Source organism: Saccopteryx leptura, chromosome 10 (assembly GCF_036850995.1).
Source record: "Saccopteryx leptura isolate mSacLep1 chromosome 10, mSacLep1_pri_phased_curated, whole genome shotgun sequence".
In the NCBI taxonomy this organism is placed as follows: Eukaryota; Metazoa; Chordata; class Mammalia; order Chiroptera; family Emballonuridae; genus Saccopteryx; species Saccopteryx leptura.
Window position 1 is genome coordinate 11,349,746 of NC_089512.1, and position 27,936 is coordinate 11,377,681.

The following is a 27,936-nucleotide window of genomic DNA, read 5'->3' on the forward strand; positions in this document are numbered from 1 at the left end:
GCAATAAAGCCTACTTCTTGGACTCATTTTGAAGGTTTGCCATAGGAACACAAGGAAAGCTCTTGTCCCAGTGGGATCCATGTTCAGTTCATGCCAGGAGGTGCTCCCAGGCTCACGGGCAGACTCTGCTGTCTCCGTGTAGCCTCGGACAACTCACTCCCTATCCAGCTGGGCTCTCCATCTGCAGAGTGACGATCTACAGCTGGGGTGGTTGTAGGCATTCAGAAAGTCACCTTGTAAGGCTCTTCGCACTGCACCTGGCTTGTAATAAATTCGTTATTACGACTACAGAATGCCATACCCAGACCCTGGAGGCCAGATGTGATTCAGAAGTCTGAACTTCTCAGATGCAGAAAGGTACCATGTACCATGCAATCCTCCCAGCAGGGGCTGAGGTTACACCCAGCAACTGAAGTCTCTGCAGCGAAACTTGAATATTCACGCAGCATGGGCCCTGAGTTCTGGCGCCAACCAGATGAGAAAGCTTTTGATTTGCAGAGTTTGGGGACTGCTGGACTTGCACCCAGGGAGCTGTGAACCTCTGTTACTATCATCAGCCTCTCCCGCTTGGAAATGCCAGCGTTTTCCTTGGAATAGCTTTCCTGGGGTGAGGGCAAAGGGGACGGTGTCAGGCCTCGGATGAGGCCAGCGGTTGTGAGAGCCTCTTTCTGAAGGCTGATCAGCCTGCAGCTGAGCAGACCCCCTTCCCACGCACCCTCAGCCCCTGCCCTGCAGACCGCGGCAGCTCCCGCCCTCGCCGCCTGTAACGTCGGTGGGAATGTCCCGGCCGCCATCCCTGGCGGTTTGCCTCACTTGGCATTATTCTCATGCCAGAGGGCCTGGCTGGTTGGCGCAGGGCAAGCACTGAGGCTGAGAGCGCTTTTTGAAAAGGATAGAAAGCAGATGAAGTTTCAGGTTTGCAGGAAAGATGCAGTTCATAGACGGAACAGACCTGAACAAGCAGAGAGCAGTGGGCAGGGAGCCAGATGCACGGGCATGCGCTTGGCCAGGGCCTCAGCTGGCCGCTCTGCATTCTGGGGAACATGCCTCGTCATCAGCTCTGAACGCACGGGGGTCAGAGGAAGAGGAGCTGTCAGAGGGGGCGGACTGGGCGGCAGAGGCATCTTGTAGTGGTGGTGGTCCTGGGCTCAAGGCTATAGCACAGCTTCTGCCTGGGTTTGAATTCTGGCCCTTCCACCTATGAGCTGGGTGACCTAGAACGAGTTACTTAACCCCTCTGTGCCTTATCTGTGAAGTGGAGATAATAAGCATCACACCTACCTATCAGGTCGTGGTGAGGCTAGATGCTTTAAACATATAACGCACGGTCACGGTGGCTGGTACGTAGTCATCACTCATTACCTGTTAGTGGCTGTTAAAGTGGGTGCTCAGGACAAATGTGTCAAGTGCTGGCCCCAGGTCTGAACCCACAGCTTCCGCATTCAAGTCTGGGCCTCTGAAAGGCAAAACTAGAAACAATGTGAAGGATGTAGATATAGGTATATATTTATAAAGACTTTCTGAAGCAGAGGGTAGGGACTCAGGGGACACCTGTTGAGGAACAGCAGCACATTGAGAGGCCTGTGCCCTAAATAGGAGCCATTCTCAGCTGCGGAGTAGACGAGGTCAGGGCTGGTCCAACCCTGGAGTTCTGTGGACGTGGGCAGAGCTTGACTCAGAGCCCCCCCGCGCCCCCCACCCTGTCCCCAGAGGAAGAGGCCAGTGTTGAGGGGAGCGCCCGGCGATGGTGTCTTTGCCCGGTAGGCTGAGCAGGGTGAGCTGGGCCCTGCTCCACAGTGCCACAGGCGGCTGGCACGCACTGGGCAGCTTGGGAGGGGCCATATCGTGTCTGCCTGCCATCCCGCCCTGAGCGCAGCAGAGCGGTTCACATCAGGACACAGAAGTGCTTGCTGGGAGCTTGGGGCCTTGCTCACTGACAGGAAGACTCTGGATTGGTATCTTCACAGAGAAACTCAATACACACAGGCACACGCACAGCCCACACAGCCCAGCCAACCGCCCACCTGCTGGACGGATTTCCCTCCCTTTCCAGGCAGCCACCTGGGCCTGCGTCCAGGAAAAGGAAACGTGCCCTGGGCTGTGGCTCAGTCAGTCGGCCTCCCTGCAGGGCACGGCCAGCTGCCTCCACCCAGACTACCCTCCCCTTTAAGCCTCACAGTCAGGTGGAGGAGTGAAAATAAAGACCACCCAGATAGAGAGGTGAGCGCCCTAACTCTGCCCTGGCAGCAAAATGTTTCTCGGTTTCCTCTCTCCTTAGCATTGTGTGACCAGGGTCTCGCTCCCGCCTCTGGCTGGGTGTAGGTCCCAGGCGGGAGGGAGGGAAGGGGACTCCAGACAGAAGGCTGAGCGGGGGCTGCTGAATGGACACCGGTTGAGTCCGGGATGGGCAGCATCCCTTGATGAGGGCATCCTAGGGAAGAACTGAAGGCAAAAGGAGGAGAAAATACAGGAAGACAAATGTATCAATGATCTTAAGAGAAATACCTGAACCTTCTGAAGCCAAACTCCCCCTTCCAAGGGCCTAAATCATGCCCAGGACATTGCTGCTTCCCCGTACCTGCCGAATATGTCAGGCATGAAAGTTGTTTACAGCCCCTCCCACACACCAACTGCCCATCTCCCACATTAGATCAGAAGCTCCTTGAAAAAGTTGTGAGAGATCGAGAGAAAGGCTCAGGGCCCAGGTGGTTTTATGGGAGAGTGCTATCAAACCTTTGAGAAATACATGATTCCAGAGAGTTAAAAAGATGAAAAAATTCTAAGTCCATTTCATGAGGTCTGCCTGGTTTGAATAATAAGACAACCACAGAGTGCATAGGAAAGAAAAACCTTAGACCACATATAAATAGATATGCAGAGATTCAAAATAAAATATCGGCACATTAAATCCTGTAGTTTCTAAAAGACTCATGTGCCTTAACCAAGTAGGTTTATTCTGGGAATGTAAGGATGATTCAGCATTAGAAAATAATGGAGAAAAACTATACATTCAATAGACACTGAGAAAGCATTAAATAACATTCAATCTCCGTTTTTTTTTTTAAAGCCAAGCTAAGCATAAAGAAAAACTTCCTTAACTAAATAAAAATATTTATCAGAAACTATTTCTTTAAACCTGATAACACTCAGTGGTGAAGCTCTAGAGGTGTTCCCATTAAAGTCAGGAATAAGAAGAGAATGCTCGCTATTGTTGCTATTACTTGACTTTACCTCAGAGATCCCACCCAAAGTAGTGAGACAACAAAAGTAACTAACGGTGTTCATACAAACACACACATTCACACACATATACACATACACACATTTGTAAAATAAAAATGTAAATTACCATTATTTGAAAATAGGATTTTTTATTTAAAAACTCTAAGACATGCATTTAAAATTCTATCTAGAAGAGGCCCTGGCCGGTTGGCTCAGTGGTAGAGCATCGGCCTGGTGTGCAGGAGTCCCGGGTTTGATTCCCAGCCAGGGCACACAGGAGAAGCGCCCATCTGCTTCTCCACCCCTCCCTCTCTCCTTCCTCTCTGTCTCTCTCTTCCCCTCCCGCAGCCAAGGCTCCATTGGAGCAAAGTTGGCCTGGGCGCTGAGGATGGCTCCATGGCCTCTGCCTCAGGTGCTAGAATGGCTCTGGTTGCAACAGAGCAACACCCCAGATGGGCAGAGCATCACCCCCTGGTGGGGCATGCCAGGTGGATCCCAGTCGGGTGCATGTGGGAGTCTGTCTGACTGCCTCCCCGTTTCCAACTTCAGAAAAATACAAAAAAAAGAAAGAAAGAAAAATGGACAAATATAGCAGAGAAAATAATTAAAGTAGAATAAGAAGGTGAGAACTTGCCCTACTAAATAACAAAATAATAAAATAACTTTAATTAAAACAGCATAATATATATGAAGGAACTGAAAAAATAGCAATTGAATAGAACATAGAATTCAGCACACTGTAACAGTATCTTCAGATCAGCAGAGAACAAGTCCACTGTTGAATAATGATGTTGGAACAACTGACTATTTGGGGGTAAAATAAAACTTAAGTTAGATCCTTACCTCACACCACTCTCAAATATAAATTTTATATAGATTTAGAGTGAATGTATAAGAAATGTATATAAACATTTATACTAGGATAAAGCATAGAAAATTATTTCAATAATCTTGAAAGAGTGACAGCCTTCCTAAGAAGGCATGAAACTTGGAAGACTTAAAGGGAAAGGAAAACAGATTTGACTCCATGGTAATTAAAATTTTGTACTTGGCAGAAGATGTCATAAACAAAGTCAAGAGAAAAATGACAGGCTGGAAGAAAATATTTACAACGTAACTCACAGGGAAAAGATTGATTACACTAATTAGATTCAAAGATCTCTCACAGATTAACAAGGAAAGAAGAAACATCTCAGAAAAAGATAACTCACAGAAAATCAAATACAAATGACTAACAAATAATTGGGAAGATAATCTCATTAGTGATTAAGGAAATGCAGTTCAAAATTAGGTTTTCTTACCAGTTGAATAAAAAGTTTGAGCGGAGCAAGTGTCGGTGAGGTGGTGGGAAGACATTAAGTCCCCTCTCTCTTGGTTGGATTATAAATTGACACCACCATCTTGGAGGGCAATTTGGCAGTTTCTTTCAAAATAATAAATGTTCACGCCTCCCCTTTGGTGCAGAAATCCATTTATGCGGCTGTAGCTAGCAGAAATAATTGCACACCATGCAAAGGTGTGCATGGCATCATTGTCCATAGTTAGCGAAAAGTTGGAGCCACCTGATGTCCATCCTCATGAGAACAGCTAAATAAGACATGGCGCATGCTGCCTTAGAATGCCATGCAGTCGTCAATACGAATTGGGTCACGGGGGGGGGGGGGGGGCTGATACAGAATAGAGAAAACATGGTAAAGTAAAAGTAGTGAGTTGACAAAGACAGACGACCCTACTTCTATTGTAGTTTAATTGGCATGCAGTGTAAGTGTAAATAAAATACATACGTACCCATCTCTGGGAGGTTTCTGGGGCTTCCGTGTTTTATTTAATGGGCTCCTGTTATTTATGAGTTGGTTTTTGGTGAGCATGTATTACTTTTGTAATTCTTACACCAAAAACATAACTGAATAAGAATCGAGTATCTACTGCCTATGAAAAGAAAATGCTCAGTGTTTCATTTCTTAGACCTGAGTCCACTTTCAGCCCAAGCAGTTCTGGGCCATGAGTGTAATTCTGTGAAGACCCGTTATTAGGCTCATTGCACATATGTGCACAGGCATGTACACATGCCCCACATACATACATGTGTCTACACACACACAGTTGTGTAGCTCTGCACATGCATGTGGGATGCACAGTTTTACGGTATATGGAACAGTTCTCAGAACATTCTTGAATGTATTTATTGGTGCGAGGAAATAAAGAACCAGAACTGAGAAGGCAGAAAAGAAGGTGGTGACATTGAAAACCCAACACCCCTACCATTCCCACCATCCCAAGCAGGTGACATTTTCCATGACACCCATGCTGTCCTTCTGGCTCTGGCTTTTCCCATTTGTCATCAAGATGAGTGAACCCAAGGAAGTGTGGCCGTCGGGACAGGTGCTCATCCACTTGGGTCACGTGTGAGCACCCCACCAGCAAGGCGGGAGCCCTGCCTGGGATGGGGGGGCTCATAGGTCCTCGTCCCCAAAGACTGTCAGGTTGTGCTCTCGGATGTGTCCCAGAAGGACCTGTCCTCGCCGCTCCAGGGTCTGGAGAACGCGCTCCAGCCCCTGTCGGCCACCCTGGCTTTCCCAGAACACCAGGTCCATCTGCAGTGACTTGAGCAGCATATTCGGTAGACACCCTGACTGGAGCACCTTCACAGCAGACTCAGGAAACCTAGACGCAAGTCCCCCGAACGTCAGAACAGAAAAGAAAAGGAAAAGTGATCTCAGGGATCTTCCGGAAAGGCAAAGCCAGATGGCGGCACTTACACAGCTGGGGGACCATGGCAGGGGCAGCCTACAAAATCCCCACGGCCACCCGCCCTTGAGGACTAGTGATCAGGGACTTTCCCGCTCCGCTGTGAAAGCAGGCCAGGGATGAAGCTTTCAAGTGGGTCCCACTGCCCAGAGGAGCGGGCGAATCAGCTCTGCTCTCCCGGGTGCAGTGCCTGCTGCCCTGCTGGGCAAATGCCGGAGAGCGCTAGGAAGGCGGACTGCCTGCCAAGGCTGAGTGGGGCAGACAGGCTGCCAGGCCGCCCTCCCCACCACCAGCCCGGGGCCAGGGCGGGGCTCGCCTGCCCCCACCCCGCAGGGCAGCGTGCTCCATGGGGCAGGGAGGCCCTCCGGATATTAGGGGTGGGGGCACTCCGTCCAGGAGTTGAAGGGCCGGCTGGCTGTGTCCCCTCTCAGCTTTCCCAGGGCCTCACATCCTGTCCAGAGGCTCAGATCTAACAGCTTTTGTCCCACGACGGACAGCTGACTTCTCAGGAGCCACAGTTTCAGGTCCCACTGTCTGGAGCAGGGCCATCCAGCCCCAGCCCCTGAACGCCCGCCCAGACCCTTGGCGCTCACCCGCCTATGCCCTCCAGCAGCCGGAAGTTCAGCCTGTCCGCAGGGTGCTGAAGGTGGCCGGCGTTATCGATGTAGACCAGGCGGGATGGCTCACTGCTCCGGACCTCGGGGAAGAGGACGGACCGAGACAGAGGTGGGTGAGGGTGCAGCCTCGCTGGCGCCAGGGACTCTGTCGGGGAGGGGGGCTTGGGGGGCCCTGAGCTGGCAGTCCCACCATCCACCCTGCTACCTGCCCAGATGGTGTCAGTGCTGAGCCCTCAGCTGACGCTGCTCAGTGCTTCCCGGCACCATCTCAATGAGCCCTCCCAGCACCCTTAGAAGGGGGCCACTAATGTGAGCCCCATTTTACACAAACAGAGGCACAAAGAAGTAATCTGCACAATAAGTAGCTGGCTGGTTCGAACTTGGACCAAGCCACCGTGCCGTCCTGTGAAAGCACAAGGCAGAGGGACAGAGCCTGCTCTGGTGGACACAGGGCCGAGGGCACTGGTGGGACCCGGCCCAGAGGCCCAGAGGTGAACTGCCCAGCAGGATGTGAGGCACAGGTGCATGCTCACACACACGCTCACCCCCCCCCCCACACACACACCTGGGCATCTCCCCAAGCACCACTGAGGACACACAACACTGTCATCCCCAGGAGCACTGATCACGCCTCATCCCCACGGGAGGAGAGAGAGGTTAGCGCCTCCTAAACCTCTTCAAAACTAAAATCACCCATAGAGAACTCTTCAGCACCTTCAAACCATGGAGCGTTTGGGAATAAAAGGCCGTCTCTTCCAGCCCCTCCTCCCACCCCCTGCACACACCCCATTCCTTTTCATTCTCCAAGATTTCACGGTTATATCTCATGATTCTCTCCAGTGACTGGGCACCATGCTCACAGCTCTCTTCTAAAGGCAACTGGCCAGGTGCGCGCACATCCCGAGGCCGCGGGGACAGCAGGCCTCACGGCGAGGTGTGGGGGGGGAGAAGCTAGGGAGCCCCTCCTCCCCAGGTGGCACCTGCTCCTTGTGCAGGAGGGGGCCATCCTGCCGCACCGGCCCCCTCGCTGCTGGCCACGCACACCGCTTCCACCCTGAGCTCTAGTTTTAACAGGAGGCGGCACAGTGTCTCTCTGAGCAGCACAGCCAGCCTGTGAGCCAGCAGGGTCCTACCAGCCAGGTGGCCTTGGAAATGCCCTCCTCCAGTCCAGGTCAGTGACTGGCACAGGGAGGACATGTGACGAGACACACAGTTCTCACTGCGTCCAGGACCCTCAAGGCACTCTGGAGTCTCTCGGGGACAGCGGAGTTGATGGAAAAGGCTCCCAGCCCACCCGACACCTCAACCACATTCTCAAGGCTCCTTTTCTCAGTTTTCTGTGTTATTCAAACAAAGGGTTCTGTTGCTAAAAGGAGCAGGATTGGGAACCCCAGGGCCACATGCTCTCTGAAACTCACTGACAGCCTCCTCTGAAGGGGACAGGACCCCCAGAGTCTGGGTGGCGAGGGGACGTACCAGGATGTGGACCAGCTTCAGCTCGCCCGGGTTCCCACATTTCTCCCGGAGCCCCTCTGCCACACAAGGCTCCCAGGGCACGGGCTCAAAGCCGCAGCAGTAGCGATCCAGGCGGTCATGGACCTGTGGGGACACCCATTCTCTGAGCGGGCGGCACACCGTGTGTCTCCACCAGGCCCCGCCCCCCAGCCGCCCGGCCCCCGGGCCACACGCTAGGGGCAGCCCTCAGTGGCTCTGTTGCTGGCCCCTGGCTCCAGATGGGGCTTCTGCACTGCTCTCTGGCGGATGGCATTCCCTGCATACAGAGAGCTGTTTGCGCACGCCTCCAGCCAGCGTGGACTTCCAGCACACACACACACACACACACACACACACACACACACCCCCGCCGCCCTCTACCTACAGCTGTGCCTGCACTCTGGCCCAAGGCCCCGGGGCCGGAGCCTGATGCTGACCAGGGTCTACCTGGGAGACTGCATGTGACCCCAGGACATTCTGCGCAGATTTCAACTTGCAGCAGTGTTTCTTTGCAGAAAGCTACATGGAATATGGACTGTATGACATGTGCTTCGCTGGCTTCCCCAAATCTTCACCCGTGGGGACGTCCAGCAGGGTGGCCTGGCCAGGCCCACTTGACAGTTTGATTATAAACTGTGTCACACCGTCTGCTCACCTTTTCCCACTTAAGAGAAATTCAGTTTAAAAACAGCAGACTAGCAGCCAAACAAACACGTTCAAATTTCATCCCCACCACCTTTCAGGATTTCATCCTTCTTCCCCTTTCTGAAAAAATGTTAATCCTTTGCTGTTCTGACTTTCTGACCAACCTAGCAATATTGCACAATCATGATATGAATTGAAGTTCTTGTTTCCTTTCACATAAGCTGCTGTAAAAAACCCTTACTCCGTGCTAGGGACTGCTCTGAGTGGCTGGTGGCTGGGCTGGCTGTCTGCCAGGGCTCAGGTGACTGTGGAGTGGCAGCCTCTCTCTCCGAGGATGGCAGTGGGCTGGCCCCGCACTGACCACTGACAGTTAAAGATTTCATGAGGCTTCGAGGAGGTCAGATTGTGGGGGAGGAATGGGTCGTTTGCACTGACTCTCACTCCCCTCTGCGGTCTCACCCTGCGGTGCCTCCTACGTGTCCCGACAGAGGACCACCTTCCTGGAGGCTCCGGGAAGGAACAATGTGCATGCCTGTCTGCACGAAGCCAGAGGAGGAAGTCTAGACACCAGCTTAGGGTTTGGATGAACAGCCCGGCCGATGGGCTTTGAGGAGACAGATGGGGAAGAATTACATCTTAGCTAGCAAGACATGTGTAGAGCATTCTAAGTGTTAAATATCAACATGAAAACCAGCAGCCGTTACAAGATGAACCCTCCACAGCAAAAACCCTACAAATTGTCCCAAGGCTGCAGAAACAAGTCGCATCCGCCATGCAGGTAATATTTACCGTTGCTCTGGGGTCACCAGCAACAGAGTGAGAGAGAAAAGAGAGGCGATGAGAAGACAGACCATTCACTACCAATAAAATGATGGTGAACTTGGAAAACCAAGGACAAACTGAGCAACTGTTGAAGAAAAGCGAAGTTAGTAGGTGGCCAGTAACCAAATTAACACACAGAAGTAATAGCCTTCACACAGACCAAGCGCGACCAGCCAGAACATATGAAAGAGGAGGAAGATCCTACTTCAATGGCCGCGGAAGATGAAATACCCAAGAATAACCCAACATGGAAGTGACGACCAGCTACAGCAGGGGTCCCCAAACTACAGCCCTGCGGGCCATTTATCCACCCCTGCAGCACTTCCGGAAGGAGCACCTCTTTCATTGGTGGTCAGTGAGAGGAGCACAGGATGCGGATCCTGGAGTACTGTATGTGGCGGCGCTGCAAAGCGTCACAGCTCGGGAAGCGCGTCATATCACTTGTTACGGCTAGCAGTGACAAATATGGAACCGGACATTGACCATCTCATTAGCCAAAAGCAGGCCCATAGTTCCCATTGAAATACTGGTCAGTTTGTTGATTTAAACTTACTTGTTCTTTATTTTAAATATTGTATTTGTTCCCGTTTTGTTTTGTTTTTTACTTTAAAATAAGATATGTGCAGTGTGCATAGGGATTTGTTCATCTTTTTTTTTTTAATAGTCCAGCCCTCCAACGGTCTGAGGGATGGTGAACTGGCCCCCTGTGTAAAAAGTTTGGGGACCCCTGAGCTACAGGATATATCAAGATACTTTGGGGAGCGTGAATAAATGGAAAGACATATCCTATCCTTGGCTAGAAGACTCTACATTTTAGGGTGTAAAATCACTCTATCTTAGTCCACACAAATTTAATTTGATTCCAATAAAATCCCAAAAGGATTTGGGAAGGAGAAGGAAGTAGCTTGCTGACTCTAAGTTTCACGAGAATAGATGCAAGAATATCGGGACATTCTAAGAAAGAGCAATGAGAAAGACCAAGCCCTGCCAGTTGTTAACATGAAGTATAAAGCACAGTAATCGAAACAATGTGATCCTGGGTATATCAATAGACCCTCTACTGGAACAGAAAAGAGTCCAGAAATAGACCTACATACATATAGAAATGGACAATATTTCAGACAGAGGGAATGATTACTTATTCAACAAATGGTGCTGGGACATTTGGGTTGCCATCTAAGAAAAAAAGGCATTGTTTTGTAGCTTATCTCTTACTCCAAAATACTTCCAGACGGACCAGAGATATATATGAAAACACACGGGAGAATTTTTTAAATGACCCCGAAGTAAGGGTAGCCTTTTGGAATACTAACCTAGAAGTCAGAAAGGAAAAGCTTGATGATTTTAGCAATATAACAATTTTTTTAAATTTCTGCACAGCAAAAACACTGTAAACAAAACTTAACGACAATTAAATTTGACATAAATATTGCAAGACCAATAGCCCAACAGAAAACGGGGCAAAAATATTAGCAGGCGATTAAAAAGTATCTAAACAGAGACAGGATTGGGGTGAGGCGGAAGAAATTGAGGAAGATGCCCACTCTTGGGGTTATGCCGTGCAAGGTCACCTGAGAGAGTCCACCTACAATGCTTGCACCTGGCGCCCTCCCTGGCCTCAGAATTCATTATCTACTGCTGTATGACAAATTCCCAGGAGCTTCGTGCTTCCAAGGACCCATGGATCACCTCCCCGCTTCTAGGGGGGTCTTGGGGACCATCTTAGAATTCTGCCTATCACATCTCACCCCATCAAGGTCCCATTTTTACACATATGAAAAGATGCTCAAGGTCACCCTTCCAAGACCCTTGTCCAGGCAGGTGTTTCTGTCCTCCGAACTGGGCTCTAGCACCTGAGAGACGGGGAGGAGGCAGGGCTTGTATTGCCTGTCTCTGGTTGGAAGCCTGAGAGTCACCGGTGCCCATGAATCTGGGCTCCTCTCTCACTAAGAAAACACCTGACGTCCCAGGTAAACCAAGGCAGAGGAGGTACCTGTGAACTGAAGCCGTATATTTGGACTCAAAATAAGGCATGCACACAGGCGCACAAATGACTGACATAGGCTCCTGGGGAGGGAAACAGGCCAGCCTCACCCAGAGAAACCAGCTGGCTGAAACCCGGAACACCGGCCTGCTGAAACATGCTTCTGACCTCACACCATTGTAAGTGGGAGCTGCCGCTGGTGTCCCACCATTCCCCTGGCACTCACGCTTCCCACACAAAGGGCCTGTGGCTCTCTGCCTCAGCCCCTCTCTGGGTGCAGGGACAGGCATGGCTGGCCTGTGCACGGGCAAGGCTCCAGGTGCCAGGAGACCCACACCCTCAGGAGCTGTCTCCACCAGCGACAGTTGGGGAGTTGGTGGGTAAATAGCAGGTGTCCTCGGCCCCCAGGTGGGGCAACTCTGAGGTATATCCTCCATGCACCCCCAAAGATCTCAGCAGGATTGAGCCCCAGGTGCCCGCAGCAGTATCTGGGCACCGCATGGAGGGCATACATGGGTGTGGCCTCCAGCAAGCATATGTGGAATTTATAAGGCACCTGTATGGGTACAGTGTGTCTGTTTGAATTCTGTGTAATTGATCTGAATATCATCCAACAAATAATTTCACCTCTTTCCCTGCTACTCGGGGTAGAGTGTGCTTCCCGTCCTTGCCCATGGGCTCGGTCATTGACTTGCTTTGGCCGGAGGAGTATTAGACATTGGCGGAGGCCTTAAATGTGCTCCCGTAGTTTGACTGAGCTCTTGGGCTTCTTCAGTTCCCTGTGAGAGGCTCGCCCAGGTGGCGCTGCTCCTGAAGCCTGGGCTCCAGAATGAGAAGGGAAGAGCAATCCTGGACCCACCCATACCTGGAGCCAAGTTCCACAGAGCCCTGCTGACCCACAACCCTGGGGGAAGAAGTGAAGGGCTGGCGTTGTAAGCCGTTGAGCTTTGGAGAGGTTTGTTACACAGCATTATCTCCACAATCACTAACTAATACAGGGTGCTGTGCGGGATTTGCAACACAGAGGAGTTGTGGGGGTTTAAGGACTGTGTATGTGTGCAGTGCTTGTGTAGTTTGTGTCCAGGTAAGTGGTATGTTGTAATATACACACACGGGAAAACAAGGGGTTATAGTGCATCAAAACAAAACCAAGCAGCAAGCAGAGCACAGAGTGGCTGGATGTGGAGCTGGTCTCCTGCTCCCGGTCAGAAGGCACCTCCGGCTCCTGTGCTGGGAAACCCACAGCCCCACCTCTCTCCGCTGCCAGTGGTTTCTAGGAAGGCAGCGTCAGCCAGACAGGAGTGCTTGGCTTGACCAGTCTTCAGCAGACCAGGGAAAAGGTGTCAGGGGGCCAGCCAGCTTGCGTCTGACCACACACCCAACCTGTGTGTGCTTTGGCTGCTGGGACTTCCATCCCCACAGCAGGCCTTGGCAGCCGGGAGAGTCCCGCACCGCAGCCCCAGGAGACAGACAGAGGGCCTCTGTGTGGAGCAGAAAGCTGCTGTGTGCACGGCAGCTGGACCGGGGCTTTGCAAGGAGGTGCTCCGATCTCACGGTCCCAGGGCATCCCTGCAAAGGTCCCCTTTTCCTGCCCCCGGTGAGGGCCAGGTGAGTAGTGACTCTGATCGCCAGGGTGGGCTCTGGAGTCAGACCATCCAGGCGGCGTCTCCGCTCCACCAGCCGTGACCTCGGGTAAGTAACTTCACCTCTCCAGGCCTTAATTTCCCAACTTCAAAATACAGATAAATGTGGTATCTCACGTATAAGTTTGCTGTGCAGATCAGATGAGTTGATTCCTGCCCCGAGTTGGGGACAGTGTCTGCGTACTATTGAGCATGTGGCATGCACCGGGCACTATCTGGTGCCCACTACACAAACGACCTGGTGTGCAGAAACCTCACACTGGTCAGTATCATCATCTGGGTTCAGCTCTCCCAGAGACAGACCTTGAGACAAGGATTCAAGCGAAAGCAGCTAATCCCAGAACACAAGCAGGGGAAGTGGCAGGGAGGACCAGCACTGACCCCTGCGGGGACCTGGGCCGCAATCCCGGCAGGGAATCTGACAGACACCTGGGATAGGCACCACAGAGCGACCCCAGGCCAGCCAGTAAATAGCTGATGCCTGCAGTCCCCCAGTTACCCCTGTGCCCTGACTGGGGGGTCCCCAGAAACTGCAGCCCCCTCCCCGGGGTCCTGAGAAACTCCAGGTTACCTCCTGGCACAGCAGGGGCCTCAGAGGTCCTGTGGCTTCCTTCTCTGTGTTTAGTGCCCTGGCTAGACTAGTATCATCCATTCCTCTCTCTCCCTCTCTGTTATTAAGTTACACAACCATCTGGAGTCCTTGTTGAGTCAAGCATATGACATTATAGACATCAGTGTGCTGATAAATGTGTAACTGCCCAGGAGTACGGGGTTCCCAACATATAGCATGTGCTGATTTCCATGGTGCGGACAGTCCCGCCTTGGCCGGTTCCAAGCTGCCAGCATGACAGTGAGGAGCTGGCAGGAGATGTGTGGCCACCATTACATAGTATTCACTAGACAGGCGCAATCAGCCTCAAGAGCGCAGATAATAGGGAAAGTGTAGTAAAAGAATTAGGAAGTAATGAGTTCTGAAGATTACCTCTGCTGTTAAAATAATTATTATATTGTTAGCTTACATAATTTAATTTTTTAAATGCCTGTGTTTCACAACAGGGTCACAGAATTCCCCAGACTATTAACCACCAGCTCTTGTGAGCTGACCCGAGCTAGTCCAGCACCCACTAACTGGATGAGAAAACACAGAGGCTCAAAAATAACAAGACCAGATGCCCCCGGGGGGGGGGTCAAAAGACAAGGCCTAGGGGGAGAGTCGCCACCCACCCCCACTCCTGCTGCCCTCCGGCCCCACCCACCGGCCCCGCGTACCTGGAGCAGGAAGTCGAAGAGGGCGAGGCGAGCCCACTCGGCGTGGCGGATGCCCAGGCACGGCGCCTGGCCCGGCCCGCCGCAGCCACGTGCCAGCAGGGCCTGGTACTGCAGCCAGCCCAAGGCCAGAGAGTTCTGGTCGTTGTCTGGGTCCCCCAGGTGCTGCACGTCCGGTGCCCACCAGATGACGGGCCTGGCGCCGCCGTCTGTGTAGCGGTAGGGCAGCAGGGGGCTGCGGAAGCGCCTGGCCACGGCAGGGAGGCTCCGGCGCAGCCCGAGCACGCGGTCCACGTGGAAGGACAGGATCTCGGACAGGTCCCCCGGCCTCTTGATCAGACCACAGAGCCCCTGGGAGCAGAGTGTGCTGAGCCCAGGAGACGCGTCCTGAAGGGCACCCTCAGGGGACAGGCCGACCTGCAGCACCTGCCCGTGGCCAGGGACCCTGGCTTTGCCCACCACCTGCCCCTGGGCCAACAGCCGGAGGGCCTGCACATCGTGCTCTGTGAGCCACGGGGGCACCGGCCCACTGGTCCTTGAGTCGGTCAATGGCCCAGGGGTCTGGGCGGCACACCAGATGGACTCTTGCAGGTCCCCTACAGAGCCAGGCCACCAATGGGTCCCCGTGGCCGGGGTAGGTCCCCCTGCTTGCTGCCCACCAGTCAAGGCTCTGTCCCCAGCTCCTGGCGGACCCCTGCCTTCTGCCGGATGGGGCTGGAGGGTCGGTCCAGCAGTAGCTCTCCAGTGCCCTGCGAGGGGGCTGACCAGGGTGCCCGTCTCACTCTGTGCCTCCCTGATGGGCCCATCCTCCCGAGCGGGTCGCAGGTCTGTGGCTCCAGGACCTCTGACCTCATCCTCCCTCAGGAGCGCAAGATGCTGAGTACTGAGTCTCAGATCTCCCAGAGATGCCACAGCAAAGTCCCTCTCGATGCTCTCTCCACGCCTGCTGCTGTCCCCTCCCGGGGACCTGCCGTTGGCCAGTCTCCCTCCGTGGCCTTGCTCCTCAGCCCGCAGCAGGACGGGACTCCTGGGCAGGGCCCAGCCTCTCCAGAAACGCAGGTTTCTCGTCCGCTGCTTCCGGCCGGAGCTCAGAGCCCGCGGGCTATGCGGGGCATGGCCGCTGATTACCCCGTGGGGCTCCATGGTGGCCTGCGGCTGTGCGGGGAAGCGGGTGACAGCCACCACAGACAGCGTCGTCAAGAGGCAGGACGCCATCACCAACCGCCTCTTGCCACGCAGCCTTCTCCACAGCCAAGTCGCCTGGGGGACGGGGTGGGAAAAGCACATTTGAGAGCTGGGATGACGTCAGCCCCAACCGGCAGAACAAGGGAGGTGGCGGAGGACGGCGCTTCCTGGATACCTGCGGAGCCCAGGCGGAGTGACACCCAGCCGCCTTCGAGGGGACGGCCCACCTCAGCCAGCATGCCTGCTTCAAGCTCAGCTGGTCTGCATCAGGGGCAGCGTCTGCTGAGGCCAGCAGGCAGACTCGGGCTTCCCCCTTCAATGAACCGCCACGTGACACTGGTCACCACGCAGCATAAGAGCCTCTTCCACATCTGTCCCCACCGCTGAGGGCTGCCCCTCTCTTGATCGCCATGTGAGTCCCAGGGCCACTCTGCCGGCCTCTCGGTGCCTCCCAGGAACACACTCTCCCCTCCCCCAGGGGCTCGCGGCTGCTCAGCTGTGGAGGATCTGCCCGGGCTCCCCTGCAGCTGGGCGTGGCCACGGGACCGTCCTGGCCCTGGTAGGAGTCCGCCGCTCTGCCTGCCCCTCTTGCTCCAAAGGAACTCGGCTGCCCGGCCTTTCTCTCTCGGCACACGGATGTGGCAGCGCCAGCTCTGTGGTGTTGGCAAGGACACACCCTGGGCCGTGATTTCGCGACACGTGACCCCCGGGAAAAACAGCCTCAGCATCACCTGGGGACTTGTCAGAAAGGCAGATTCACAGGCCCTGTCCCAGAAGTCCTCAGTCAGAAACAGGGGCCCAGAAAGCTGGCCTGTCAGAAGTCCGCCAGGTGATTCTGATGCTCGGGCGCCGTGGGGTCACCAGAAGGAAGAAGCCCGGGGGCCTGGGGACCAGTGGGAGCAGGGCCGCCAAGAGCCATTCGGGTCACTGTGTTTCAGAGTCAGACTCATTCATCTTCCAACCTGGTCAGCTCAGAACACATGGAAGTTCTTATTTTAACACTTTGAGAAACCTCCGTACTGTGGTAATTATTTTTAGCACAAAGGAGGTGACTACTCTACAACTTGCCTCGGTTGATGTGACAGTATGTCCTGAGGCTTTTTCTGTATCTGTCTTTTTCAATATAGAGTTAGTTAACTGCTGCATACTATCATATAGTTCGTGGGGAAATATGCCATAGTTCCTTTACCCATTCCTCTACAGGGAAAATATTTAGCTCATTTCTAATTCTTATGACAGCAAACCATGCCACACTGAATATCTAGTCCATGCATCTCTGGGGGAAAGAGTGATGATTTCCATAGAGGAGACCCCAAAAGGTGGACTGCTGGGTCCCAGTCCTTTGCACTGATGTGATCCTTTCATTGCATGTCAGGTGGTAGCTCCCTTAATCCTCCTGAGATCAGAAGGAAGTGGGAATCCTATCATCCCTGTTCCACAGATGAGAAAACGGAAAAGGCCAGGCGCTGAGACTCGTGCAGGCTCACACAGCCAGCAAGAATGCCAAAATTTTAAACGAAAACTCAAAGGAGAAAAAGCCATGGACACAGACTCTGAGCTATTTCTTTTTTCCCTTCTCAAAAGAAAAATATGTTTTCAAGTTGGATTTATAATCTACATTCTGAAACTTTTGGAGACCACTGGGGGAAAAGAAATCATCTTTTCCAAACGTCTCAAGAAGATGGAATGTTTTGATCCCTCTCTCGGCCTTCCTTGGCTTCAGACAACCTGGGGGAGTTGGCAAGAGAAAAGGTTCAACGCGGCCCCGAGCAGATGTCCCCACAGGGCCACCCAAGTAAAGCTTTGGGGAAAGAAAAGCAGCTTTGATCAAACTGGGGGGAAAATCCTCTGAAGAGAAGTACTCAGCAGAATAATAAAGAGTACATCAGAGAAAGGAGAAAGGGAACGGCATACAATGTACTGGAGAGTTTGCTGGTCTATTCACCCACGGCTGCACACTCGCTGCCTGAAGCCTGCCCGCCTCCCCAATGCTCCCCACTGGAAATACCCACATACTTGTCTCTGCCCTGCAGTGATGGTGTTGGGAGGGAAAGAAGGAAGGTGAGAGCTTCACTGTCTGGTTCTACAGTGGCTCTTTTTCTCCTCCGTCCTCAAATCCCCTCTCCCACCCATCTACCAAGACCCCCCTTCATTCCTCAGCGATGAGACCCACTGGCCCAGTAGTCTCCTCGGCCACAGCTCAATGAGAAGCCGGGGAAGACTGGGCTGAGTTCTAGACCAGCTCCTGCCCTTCTGAGCGGTGTTACCACGGGCGAGGTGCACAGTCTCTCTTCCCCCTTTCCTTGGTTACCAAACTGGGGAGAATGAACTAATTCTTCCCTCCAAAGACTGATGTGGGGAATAAATGTGTCGAAATATGGGTCCACTACACGGTTTGGTACATTTCAATGAGTGGTGGGATCACGATGTTTGTGCCTCCGCTTTCTGAGCGCCCCACCTCGGTGGGGTCGGGAAAATGCCTACTCCCCTGCAGACGTCCGGCACACGGCACTGTCAGAGTAAAAAGGGGCGGTGTGTGAGAGCGTGGCTCAAGGCAGTCAGAAAGAGAAACCACAAGAGTAAGCCGGAAGGCCACCTGGGCCACGAGAAAGGCCGCATCCTGCAGAGGCGATACCCACAGATACCCACATAGAACAGGAAGGAATCGCTTGGCTTAAAGGTGAGCGGGAAGGAGAAGGGGGGAAGGGTGGGAGCTGGGGGGGGGGGGATATGCAGAGGGGTTACTGGGAAAGACTGAGAAATGACAGGAGGGTTTGGGGTCCCTAGCAACTGCGGGGAGGGAGCCCAGTCCACTGAGGAGCTGGTGGGCTGGGGACAGGAGCCCACCACCACACTCTGTGTCATTGTTTCCACACTGGGTAGAAGGCAGCTCAGAAACACGAAGTTCAGCCTGACCGGGCGGTGGCGCAGTGGATAGAGCATCAGACTGGGACACGGAGGACCCAGGTTCGAAAGCTTGAGGTCACCAGCTTGAGCGCGGGCTCATCTGGTTTGAGCAAGGCTCACCAGCTTGAGCCCAAGGTCGCTGGCTTGAGCAAGGGATCACTTGGTCTGCTGTAGCCCTCTGATCAAGGCACATATGAGAAAGCAATCATTAAACAACTAAGGTGCTGCAATGAAATGCTTCTCATCTCTCTCCCTTCCTGTCTGTCCCTATCTCTGTCTCTCTCTCTGCCTGTCACAAAATAAATAAATAAATAAATAAATAAATATATAAACGTGAAGTCCAAGACAGTGTGATTGAGGGTATTGTTTGTTCCCGATCTTCCCTCCCTTCTCACCTTGCCGAGCTTCACTGGAGATGGAGTTCACTTCCCCATCCAACTCCCGACGTCACAAAACGATGACTAGACCTGGCCCTCCACTAACCGGCTGTGGAGGACAGGATAACACACTGGGCAGGGGAGTGGGAGAAAAGACGGAGACCACATCTTCCTCCCCCACCAAAACAGACAAAATTACAAGGCACTCATAAAGTGCTTCTTGGTGGCAGTTTTCTGGGTGGGAGAAAGGGTGTGGGGAGCCACGTGATGAGGATGAGGATGATGAGGATGACAGCGGTGGTGGTGGTGGTGGTGTGTGTGTGTGTGTGTGTGTGTGTGTGTGTGTGTGTGAGATAAGAATGAAGATAGGCTCTGGTGCTACAGCAGTCACTAAAGATGTCCTTCTGTGCTGCTCCCCGGGCTCTGCCGCCCACCAGGCAGCCCTGCCGGCTGGCCACCGATTCATCACTACTCAGACTCTCAGTGAAACTGACCGAGATTTTTGGAATTTGGAATTTCTGCCCCATTTTTAAGAAATCAATTAAATAATTTTCCTAACTCTGGCCAGGGTGAGAGGGAATACATGACCATGTTGTCAGAGGGCTGGACTGACACACAGGTCAGTGCTGTGAGCGATGCTGCAGCCAGACCTGGTCAAAGCCTGCTTCCCTTGGCTGAACCCGGGGTCAGGTCCCAGGCAGGGGGAGCTGGGCTGGCACGGGCCTCTGTGGGTCAAGGCGACAGGCACCGCCTCTCAGAACCTCCAGGCGCACAGCGTCCCCCCCCCCCCCCAGCCAAAGCTGCTCCGGCCCAGGAGGCTGGCACTGTCTGCCGCTCTGTGGGCGGGACCCAGGCTGCCCGGCTCCGCAGCCGCCGCCCGGCCAGGCTCCCTGGCTCAGCATCGCTGGAGAACTGTGATTTCCCCTTCACATCAGCAACCTCAAGACAAGAGAGAATGTTTGTCCCTGTAATCTTTGGCCTGGCCAATTTCCAGGAAAAAGAAAAAAGTGTGGTGGTGGTGGTGGAACCAAAGCAATAACAACTAACATTTATACAGCGTCCACCATGTGCCTGGGGCTGTCTGAAGGATCTTCTGTTTACTCTGTCGGACTGCATGCCAGTCCTACGAGGTAGGAGTACCATCCCTTTTTTTTTTTTTTTTTTTGTATTTTTCTGAAGCTGGAAATGGGGAGAGACAGTCAGACAGACTCCCGCATGCGCCCGACCGGGATCCACCCGGCACGCCCATCAGGGGCTACGCTCTGCCCACCAGGGGGCGATGCTCTGCCCCTCCGGGGCGTCGCTCTGCTGTGACCAGAGCCACTCTAGCGCCTGGGGCAGAGGCCAAGGAGCCATCCCCAGCGCCCGGGCCATCTCCGCTCCAATGGAGCCTTGGCTGCGGGAGGGGAAGAGAGAGACAGAGAGGAAGGAGAGGGGGGTGGAGAAGCAAATGGGCGCTTCTCCTATGTGCCCTGGCCGGGAATCGAACCCGGGTCCCCCGCACGCCAGGCCGACGCTTTACCGCTGAGTCAACCGGCCAGGGCCAGTACCATCCCATTTTACAGCTCACTGGCACCTAGGACTGAGAAAAACAAGGCACGGAGACTCGGGGTGACCCAAACCCCCAGAACTGGCAAGGGCGCCACCGGGACATGAGCCCAGGCAGCTGGGCTCCAGGGCGGGGGACCTCATCACTGCGCCACCCTGGGAAGGGGCTTCTACCCACAGTCCCTGCTCCAGCCCTGATTCTGAAGGACTGCACTGGGTCTCAGGGGTGGACCCCACTCGCAAAGGAGGGTCACCTCTCTGGTCTGGGCGAGTCGTCTGTCAAGTGAGTCTTGAACGAGATCAGGGTAGGTGGCAGCCTGTTTGCACCGGGACAAATCGTGGGAAACTAAAAATGTTTTCCGGCTACGTTTCATTTTCTTTCGAAAATGAAAATAACTTGATTGTGTCTGATGTCCTGCTTCATTAAATAGAAGAACATCAAGGAGAAAATGCCACCATGTGACCCACTCAAATCTGGTCATCTTGAGAGGTAACATCAGAAAGCAGGTCTCTAATAATCCATCATCCTCAAATTAGGTCTCAGGTTTGATTTCCAAACCAGGCAGGTTCTATGCCTCCTGCTCCTTCCAGAACCAGGTGGTACCCGAGTTCCTATCAGCTCAAGTACTCCCAAGACTGCGGCCAGGAAACTGAAGAGATCTGGTTTGAGAGATGAATACAGCAGACCCTCTTAGCCATAGCCACTTACCACGCATATACCGTGTGCCAGGCGCTCTCAAAACCCTATAAGGTGCACAGTAAGAGAGTAATTTTATAGGTTTAGAAATTAGTTTTTTTTTTTCTTTTTTCTGAAGCTGGAAACGGGGAGAGACAGTCAGACAGACTCCCGCATGTGCCCGACCGGAAACCCCCCCCCCCCCCCCCCCCCCCCCCGCACGCCCAGCAGGGGCGACGCTCTGCCCACCAGGGGGCGTCGCTCTGCCGCGACCAGAGCCACTCTAGCGCCTGGGGCAGAGGCCAAGGAGCCATCCCCAGCGCCCGGGCCATCTTTGCTCCAATGGAGCCTTGGCTGCGGGAGGGGAAGAGAGAGAGACAGAGAGGAAGGAGGGAGGGGTGGAGAAGCAAATGGGCGCTTCTCCTATGTGCCCTGGCCGGGAATTGAACCCGGGTCCCCTGCACGCCAGGCCGACGCTCTACCGCTAAGCCAACCGGCCAGGGCCTAGAAATTAGTATTTAGAGGAGTGCCTTGCTCAAGGTCACGGAGCGAGTCCCTTACAGGCAGGATATGAGTTCTCTCCAGAGCCCATCACGCCATCGTGGAATGATGAAGGAAGATTCGAGAACCTTGGAGACTTCATGGGGTTTAGAAAGAGGCTAAACGTGGGAAAGGAAACTGGGATTTTGCTGCCTCTTTCCACAACTTCCTGCGGCTCCGGCCTTGACGTGCAGCGACCCAGTGGGTGCTGTCAGGAAGACAGCTCAGTCTTGCAAACGGTGGTCCACACAGCGGGTTCGGAAGGACAGGAAAGGGAGTCCTTTCTGACCGTGACGATCGTTTCCTCTCCTCCTCACCCTTCCTTAGCTGCCCAGGCACGTGCGATCCCCGGGCACATCTGAAGAAAAGCCTTTTGCACGGGCAAAGGCACTACAGATATCTGGCCTTGGGACTGATGGCACGCTGGGATCTGGAGGTCCAGGGCAGGGGCAGCCGGAAGTCCTCCTGGGACTCGGGTCGGAATCTCGTTCTCCCCAAGCGAGTAAGTCTGGGCTGTCTGCCTGGGTTCTGCGGCCCCACCTCCACGGCCCGACTTCAGGGACGCAGGCACCTGCGCCAAGATGGCAACTTCCTTGTCGGACAAAGGGCCCCTGCTAGTGCTGGGGACAGACACGAAGACCAAACGACATCTTACAAAGCAATGGGTCTCAGGGGAAGACAAGAAACGGGGAGACGAGCCCCAGAAAAATACCAGCTATGAAATCAATAAAGAGAAGAATGCGCCCTGGCCGGTTGGCTCAGCGGTAGAGCGTCGGCCTGGCGTGCGGAGGACCCGGGTTCGATTCCCGGCCAGGGCACACAGGAGAAGCACCCATTTGCTTCTCCACCCCTCCGCCACGCTTTCCTCTCTGTCTCTCTCTTCCCCTCCCGCTGCCAAGGCTCCATTGGAGCAAAGATGGCCCGGGCGCTGGGCATGGCTCTGTGGCCTCTGCCTCAGGCGCTAGAGTGGCTCTGGTCGCAACATGGCGACGCCCCGGAGGGGCAGAGCACCGCCCCCTGGTGGGCAGAGCGTCGCCCCTGGTGGGCATGCCGGGTGGATCCCGGTCGGGCGCATGCGGGAGTCTGTCTGACTGTCTCTCCCTGTTTCCAGCTTCAGAAAAATGAAAAAAAAAAAAAAAAAAGAGAAGAATGCTACATGTAGCCATGGCAGAAATCTGGGCTCCAAATGAATTCTCCACACCCTCCTGAAAATAAGAAAAGCAGTTCAAAAAATTGTTTCAGCAAAGGCTTGGCCACAGTAAAAATGATTTTTCAAAAACAATAATAGCAACGGCAACTGAACTCTCTCAGACCACTTGGCTGCACTCTAGTTAGAACGTCACACGCTATGAGGTGCTTTTACATTCGGGGATTGGAACGCAGAGCTCCCTGTGGCCGGAGGCCTGGGGCTGGAGAGACCGAGGCAGGACGGGGCACAAGGACCCTTGCGTCTAGCTCTGAAACACACATTCCGGACTTCCGGCATCCGGAACTGTAAGAAGATAAATCTACAGTGTTTTAAACCAGTGGTCCCCAACCTTTTTTGAGCCACGGACCAGTTTAATGTCAGAAAATATTTTCATGGACTGGCCTTTAGGGTGGGATGGATAAATGTATCACGTGACCAAGACAAGCATCAAGAGTGAGTCTTAGACAGATGTAACAGAGGGAATCTGGTCATTTTCTATTTTTTATTTTTTTAAAATTTTTTATTTATTCATTTTAGAGAGGAGAGGGAGAGACAGAGAGAGAGAGAGGAGAGACAGAGAGAGAGAAGGGGGGGAGGAACTGGAAGTATCAACTCCCATATGTGCCTTGACCAGGCAAGCCCAGGGTTTCGAACCGGCGACCTCAGCATTTCCAGGTCGACACTTTATCCACTGCGCCACCACAGGTCAGGCAAGAATCTGGTCATTTTTTAAAAATAAAACATTGTTCAGACTTAAATATAAATAAAACAGAAATAATGTAAGTTATTTATTCTTTCTCTGTGGACTGGTACCAAATGGCCCACGGACCGGTACTGGTCTGTGGCCCCGGGGTTGGGGACCACTGTTTTAAACCATCGTGTTTGTGGCAATTTGTTAGACCAGCAATAGGAAACTAATATAGCCATGAATGGCTTTTCTGTAGTCAGAATTACGTAAGCACTGACCTAACCAAAATCATCACTGGATCATGCCAGGAGGACGAACGATGAGAAGGGCGTGCGTCTGGGAGAGAGGGGTGGGGGAGGCCCAGGTCCTCAGCTTCCACAGAGGGGGAGTGAACAGCAGCCATCAACACCGAAAACAGTGTGAGAAGCACGCGCACGCTTCCCGGGTGAGGAGAAAGACCCCCAGGGAAGCTGTGGTTAGCTATCCAGTGCACTACCTTCTCTCGAGAAGAAGGTGGCCCAGTCCGGGCTCTTGTGAGATGCTCTCTCTTTAGCTGGTGTATGCTTTGTGTCTTAATTCATGAATGAAACATCCGGCAGGTGACTCCAGGCGCCTGAGGGAGCTGCAGGCACAGGGCAGGTGTGAGATCTCCAGACCTGCGACGTGAGGAGCACTGAGCCTTCGCTCTGAGCCGCTAACCCTCTCCTGGCTCCCCTGAACGGCTCGCACTTGAAACCATCGCATTGTTTTCCCCACAGCCTGACCCAGCCATCTCTCCTCAGTGAAGACATCAGCTAAGCACTAAACGGCCACCTTGGCAAGCCCAAGAAAAGAGGTCTCCATTTCTCACTTCTCCACTCACCCCATCAAGCGCCTGAAGCCTGCTGAAACTTCTTCCGGCCGTTAGGTGGGCAGAAAAAGAACTGATTCAGACCCCAAAGCCACTGCCGACTTAGAACAGATGCTGAGTCTTTTGTCTCACCAAAATAAAACCACAGAGTTGGGAGAGTCTAGCGCACACTCAGCCTCTGACCATCCGTCCTGAGAAACACACTACTAGACCTTCTAACACGGGTTCCGGGATGGGAGGCTGGAACATGACCCACCCTAGCTCCGATCTCATCTGGAAGGAGACTAGCGGTGATCAACAGATTTCCTATCCACCAGGTGTCTGTGTTGTGTAGTTTCTAGTCATAGGAACCCAGAGAGAAGAGGAGGATGTGTGTGACCACAGAAAAGGGCAGGGAGCTGCCTCGTCCACACAGGAAGCCTGGGGAAGACACAAGTTCAGGTGTAGGAGAGGGTGCTTGAGGCCTCAGCTCCGAACCCTAGGAACTGCAGGAGACAGGAGCAAGCCAAGGATGCAACTGGCAGGAGGCCTCCCTAGCCCCCAGGAATCCTTCCTCCAAAGCAACTTTGCTCCCTCACTGGCCACATAAATAGAAAAAGTATTATTGTTCCAGAGTCTCCCAGGGCCAGGGGACTGTCCCTTTACCTTCCTCTCTACCCTAAGTTCTCGCTGAGGCTCCTGGCCAAATCAGGTGTTCCTGGAAGTCAGCGGCCGTGGCTCCCTGCTACAAATCTCAGTTCTCCTCTTTCGAAAGGGGTGAAGTCAGTCCATCAGCGTTTCCCTGTCTCAGCCTGTGTCCTTGAGCAAATAAGCACGCGCTGCTTCCCTGTCCGCATACTTGGTGAGGGCCACGCAAGCATGCCGACCGAGCACAGACCCGTATTTCATAGCTCTGGCTCCTCTTCCTCTGCTCTGGCCTCCTGCCCTGGGCTGGACGGGCCAAACCCGTCTCAGGCTGGATGTGACCACATGCTGCTTTGCAGTAAGTTGCCTCCACTGTGAGAAGGAACTGTCCCTTCCCCAGACTGTGTGAGTCATCAAGTTCTACCCAGGAAAGGAGCCGGAAGGGTTCCACTCGGCTCCTCTGTGTCCTGCTGGGGAATTTCGTTCAGCACTTGACCCAAGGCAAGCTTTCTGGGCCAGTTCACAATGCCAGAGCCCCGGTTAGACCGAGTTCTGCCAAGACACAGATCTGATGCCAAGGGGCCTCTGGAATGGTGTACCTGCTGGGCGGGAGAGGGAGGCGGTGCAGGGCAGAGGTGGGAAGGAGAGGAAGAGCCCAGGAGAGAGCCTCCTGGCCCGAGATCGTGGGCCACCCTCCATCTTCCTCCTGTGACGGGTGTCCTGGGAACCTCACCTGTGCACCATGGTGCCGTGGGGTCCAAAGAATGAGATTTTCCTTGTCTTCAAGGAAATGTACATTTTAGTTCAGGAAATGGGTCCAGGGCAAGCATGACTTTAAAAGGCAAAACTTGTGGCCCTGGCTGGTTGGCTCAGTGGTGGAGCATCGGCCTGGCGTGCGGAAGTCCTGGGTTTGATTCCCGGCCAGGACAAACAGGAGGGGCGCCCATCTGCTTCTCCACCCCTCCCCCTCTCCTTCCTCTCTGTCTTTCTCTTCCCCTCCTGCAGCAGAGGCTCCATTGGAGCAGGGGATGGCCCGGGCGCTGGGGATGGCTTCTTGGCCTCTGCCCCAGGTGCTAGAGTGGCTCTGGTCGCGACAGAGTGACACCCCGGATGGGCAGAGCGTCGCCCCCTGGTGGGCAGAGCATCGCCCCCTGGTGGGCATGCCGGGTGGATCCCGGTCGGGCACTTGCGGGAGTCTGTCTGACTGCGTCCCCGTTTCCAGCCTCAGAAAAATACAAAAAAAAAAAAAAAAAAAAAAAAAGGCAAAACTTGTGGCCCTGGCCGGTTGGCTCAGTGGTAGAGCGTCGGCCTGGCATGTAGGAGTCCCGGTTTTGATTCCCGGCCAGGACAAACAGGAGAAGCGCCCATCTGCTTCTCCACCCCCTCCCCCCTCCTTCCTCTCTGTCTCTCTCTTCCCCTCCCACAGCCAAGGCTCCATTGGAGCAAAGTTGGCCCGGGCGCTGAGGATGGCTCCACAGCCTCTGCCTCAGGTGCCTGAATGGCTCCAATTGCAACTGAGCAACGCCCCAGAAGGACAGAGCATCGCCCCCTGGTGGGCATGCCGGGTGGATCCCGGTTGGGCGCATGCGGGAGTCTGTCTCTCTGCCTCCCTGCTTCTCACTTCAGAAAAATACAAAACAAACAAAAAAGCAATAGGCAGAACTTGCAAGTAGGAGAAGTTAGTCTTCAGTGTCTTCCATGCCCCATCCTGCTACCAAATACACTGGAAACTAAATGGTCCATAACTTCAGTCAGTTGTTGGATGACCCGACAGTTAATCTCACGGGCCTAGGGCTCTAAAACAAGAAATGTAAGAAGGAAAGTATTTACCAAGTATTGATGTGCTTTCCTGTTTGCATTCCTGGGAACCTTGGCTACCCAGAAGTGTTACAGGAGATCTTACAGAGAGTTAGACCAAGTAAATGTCCGCCTTCTGACACCCTGGGGTCTGCCGGGCGTGAAGGGTGCTGGCCTGCGGAGAGGCACCAGCGGGCACCAAGTTGGTCCAGAACACAGAGTTCATGTTGGCAGGGAGCTGTGGTGATCTGGAAATGCAGCCACAGGCACGCTGCCTTCCAAACTGGCTTCACCCCCGCCCCACCTGACTCCGTGTCCTCTGGTGACATCTTCCAGATACACTGCCTGTACTGCAAGCCTCCTCTGAAGGTCTGCTTCTGGGCGAAGCCAACCTGAGACACAAACTTATAGGCAGTTACACGAATTAAATGAGGTAACTATCAGATGCTTACAATGAGCCTGGATGCATACTAGATGCTCAGTGAACGTCAGCTTAAGGAGGAGGGGGAAGGGAGGAGGAGGAGAACGAGGGGGAGGAGGGGGAGGAGGAGGAGGAGGGGGAGGAGGAAGGGGAGGATAGGGAGGAGGGGATAAAGGGGGAGGGGGAGGGGAGGAGGAGAAGGAGAAGAAGGTGGAAAAAGAGGAGGAGAAGGGGGAGGGAGAGGGGGAGGGGGAGGAGGAAGGGGAGGATAGGGAGGAGGGGACGGAGGGGGAGGGGGAGGGGGAGGGGGAGGGGGGGAGAGGAGGAGGTGGAAGAGGAGGGGAAGGGAGAGGAGGGGGAGGGGAGGAGGAGAAGGAGGAGGGGGGAGGGGGAAGGTTCCTCCTTGTGTGCAGTTACGTGAGGGACAGTTGGGAGAAGGATCAGCACTGCCCAGGGTGAGAGTCCCAGGAGGTGCATTTTTGTAAAAGAATGTGCTGTTTTCCGACCTGCAGATTCTCCCCATCTCTGCGAACCCCACATCTATCTATCTATTCCGCCCTCCCCCACCCTCAAGAAAAGGGCAGCCTGCACACTCAGTACCTAACGCTTGAAAAACAGAAGAGTCAGGCCAAGAGGGAGCCCTACTGAACGGGGTGCAGAGACCAGCAGTGGGACCAACAGGACCTGCTGAGG

The 27,936-nt window shown here is 53.9% G+C and overlaps 1 protein-coding gene across 5 annotated transcripts in view; it reads right to left on the reverse strand.

The window, feature by feature from the left end:
- Window positions 1-5,378: 5,378 nt before the first annotated feature.
- The window catches only part of GASK1A (golgi associated kinase 1A), a 35,610-nt gene continuing 13,052 nt past the window's right edge, over window positions 5,379-27,936 (reverse strand). For 3 of the 5 annotated variants that reach the window (XM_066350748.1, XM_066350746.1, XM_066350745.1), the window contains exons 2-5: window positions 14,445-15,701; window positions 8,064-8,186; window positions 6,564-6,667; window positions 5,379-5,886 (exon numbers count right to left, since the gene is read on the reverse strand). In XM_066350748.1, the coding sequence (XP_066206845.1) occupies window positions 5,676-5,886; window positions 6,564-6,667; window positions 8,064-8,186; window positions 14,445-15,656 (1,650 nt within the window). In that variant the 5' untranslated portion in view covers window positions 15,657-15,701 and the 3' untranslated portion in view covers window positions 5,379-5,675. Of the gene's footprint in view, window positions 5,887-6,563; window positions 6,668-8,063; window positions 8,187-14,444; window positions 15,702-18,928; window positions 19,020-27,936 lie in introns of those variants that run through there. The other 2 variants (XM_066350747.1, XM_066350750.1) reach the window with 2 other exon arrangements.